General features: G+C 25.1%; 1 protein-coding gene across 1 annotated transcript; it reads left to right on the top strand.

The window, feature by feature from the left end:
* Positions 1-213: 213 nt before the first annotated feature.
* EIN_532720 (hypothetical protein) lies at positions 214-534 on the top strand (the record flags this gene model as incomplete). Its single annotated transcript, XM_004255455.1, has 1 exon — positions 214-534. The coding sequence occupies one exon, from the start codon at positions 214-216 to the stop codon at positions 532-534; it is 321 nt and encodes a 106-aa protein (XP_004255503.1).
* Positions 535-2,828: the final 2,294 nt, after the last annotated feature.

Raw genomic sequence — 2,828 nt, 5'->3', positions numbered from 1 at the left:
GTACAATTATATTGTTTTTTAAAAAGTTACTAAAAACATAAAAATGAGTATAAGCTACAAAAGCTAAAAGACGATTAAAAAATTAACAATAAACTCCATTGTCCATGATAAGTTTTTTCATTGAGACATCCTTTTTTTTACTTTGACTGTATTTGTTTTTACCAAATATAATAATGTGAATAAAAGCACTCTCAGCAAACGAGAAGGCAGAGAATGAATACTACTGAGTGTAACTTGAACTGTAACAGTCAAGACATCACCGCAACATGTTCAATAAGTCAAGAGACATGCCTCTGTGAATTGAAGTGCAAATGTGGAGCAAGTGGACGTGTTGAAGGAAAGAAAGTAGATGGGAAGTATAAGACAACTGTCACATCTGATCGTATGGTCATCACAACAGATTGTTCAAATGGATGTCGATTGATTGCAAAATGTACTTGTGGCGTCTCAAAGGTTGTCAACTGCACACACAACCCACAGAGTGGATGTTCATGTTCATGCACACACTGCTCTTGTTGTTGTGGAAAGCATTAATATCACTTGTTTATTATTTTTGGGAATCAGTTTTTGTTTAAAATTAGAGTACCGTGAAAAATCACTGTGGCGTGAAATATTACTGCGAATTGTTATTGGTCCAAAAATAATGTTATTAAGGGTTTTAAAACATTTTGGGTTAATTTTTTGTTATTTAAGGCTGTTAAAATGAAAAACGACAGTTTTGTTTTACAAAATCTTTTGAGGCTAAGTCAACAGATTGTGCTAAGATGAAAAATGGTGTTTTTATATACTTTTTATGATGGTTTTATTTTTTCCTTTTCTAATTGAAAAACAAAACGTTTTTATTTTTTTGTTATTACAAAAAGACAAATTCTAAATCATAGTTTCACATATCCAAAAATTATTTTACCAAGAAAAATTATGTTTTGTTATTTTTAAAATGTGAATAAATGTACCAATAATCAATAATGATTTATTAGTTACATCAATTTAATAAATATAATTTTATTGAACAGTCCATATTTCTGCCAAAATATGAACACATTTTAACAATAAAGTTTTGCTTAATATTGTATTGTCGTTAATGATTAAAAATTATAAATAAAAAATCGTCTTCATAATTTTAATTACCAAATAATCACTTAACAATATAATTACATTCTGATGTATAAAGTGAATTCATTAGTTGCTTTCACAATGATTTGTTATTTGAAAAATCATTACTCAATGTCTTGTTTGTGTTTTATGAGAGTCGTTGATTTTTCTATTAAAAAAACAAAGAAAGAATCTAACCCGTCACACCGTGACACAAAAAATGGTTTAAAAACAAAATGAATAAACAATATAATTATGTATTAAATAGTAACATCTGTAATATCGAAACTGTCCAGTAAATACTTGAAAGGTTGGGTGTATGATTACTGGCTTTTTTGATTGTGGAATGTTTTGGAAATACAATCACAATTCACATCAAATAAATCAAACAATGAACTATTATTATAGTATAAATTTAATTAAAATATAATAAACAACAAACAAGTGAAATAGTTAAATAACGTGTAAATTAAATTAACATCAACATATCAATAGCAAAAATTTTTAATTAAATAACAATAAATTATATTTATTTTTTAAATGTGAAACTATTTTTTTAATAATTATTATCATATAATTTAACTCATCAAAAAATTAAACATAATTTTATTATAAATTACTATTATTTCAAAAGGGTTAATACACCAGAACCCCAAACAACTTAATTCTTTCATTTCAACAAATTATTTAGATTTTGAAACAGGTGTGATAAAATAATCGACCATCCGAAAACCCCACACTCGTTAACCGTTTGTTATCATCAAATATATTCATTTTTATTAATTAATTTGATATGTTCATAACACGTTTTTGTATTATACCTGTATTCACTTTATTGTAAATTGTTGTTTTAATATTAATATAAATGTTAATACGTTTATTCCATCTAAAATTATTCGAGTTTATATTACTGTGCATTTCTATATAATTATAACGATAAAACATATTGTTTTTGATGATAAATTATGTTTATACAATAAAAGTTAATAATTTGAATATTCCCAGCATAAAATAACAACTAGCTGAAAAGAAATCAAATAGAGTTTTATAAAAACCAAAGAGTGGAGGAATTATTTAAATATACGATGTCCTAACTTATTCGTTTTTGTAATTATGTTTGATGTATTGTTTCGTATTATAAGTTATAAATTGTTAAAAACTATAAAATAAAAACCCATATCTAATTTGAGTTGTTTGGAATGTTCCTTTTTACGAATTTACCCTTGTTTTTATTGAAAGCCATATTATATAACATTTTTACAAAGTAAATTATTTTTTATGTTTTATAAGCAACAATAACATTATTTTTGTCCCAATAACGATTCGCAGTAATATTTCACGCCGCAGTGATTTTTCACGGTACTCTAAGATAATTTTTTCCAAGTTAAAAAGAAAAAAACAATCTTCAATTTTTTTTGTTGGAAGAATTTTTGAGCATTTAAAAAATCCATAAAATTTGAAATAACGGGATTTTTGTTTTTGAAAAACACGTGACTGATCTTAAAAGTGCATTTTAGTGTAAAACGAAGATTAAATAAATGCCAAATTTTTTTAAAAGTCAAGCCTTAATTTATATGAAATAAAATAAATAACAAGCGCAAAAGGATCGCATAATTTTAATAAACTGATAGTGTTGTCACGACAATAACAAGAATATCAGAACCCAAATTATTAAGAGTTTGCTCTTATTAATTTTTTCGTTTAATTTTGTTATTTCATTTTCTTTTATAGAGAAA

Source organism: Entamoeba invadens (assembly GCF_000330505.1).
Source record: "Entamoeba invadens IP1 unplaced genomic scaffold scaff_1105074725335, whole genome shotgun sequence".
In the NCBI taxonomy this organism is placed as follows: Eukaryota; Evosea; order Mastigamoebida; family Endamoebidae; genus Entamoeba; species Entamoeba invadens.
The sequence above is the reverse complement of the archived record's forward strand: the minus strand, read 5'-3'. Positions and strand labels throughout refer to the sequence as shown.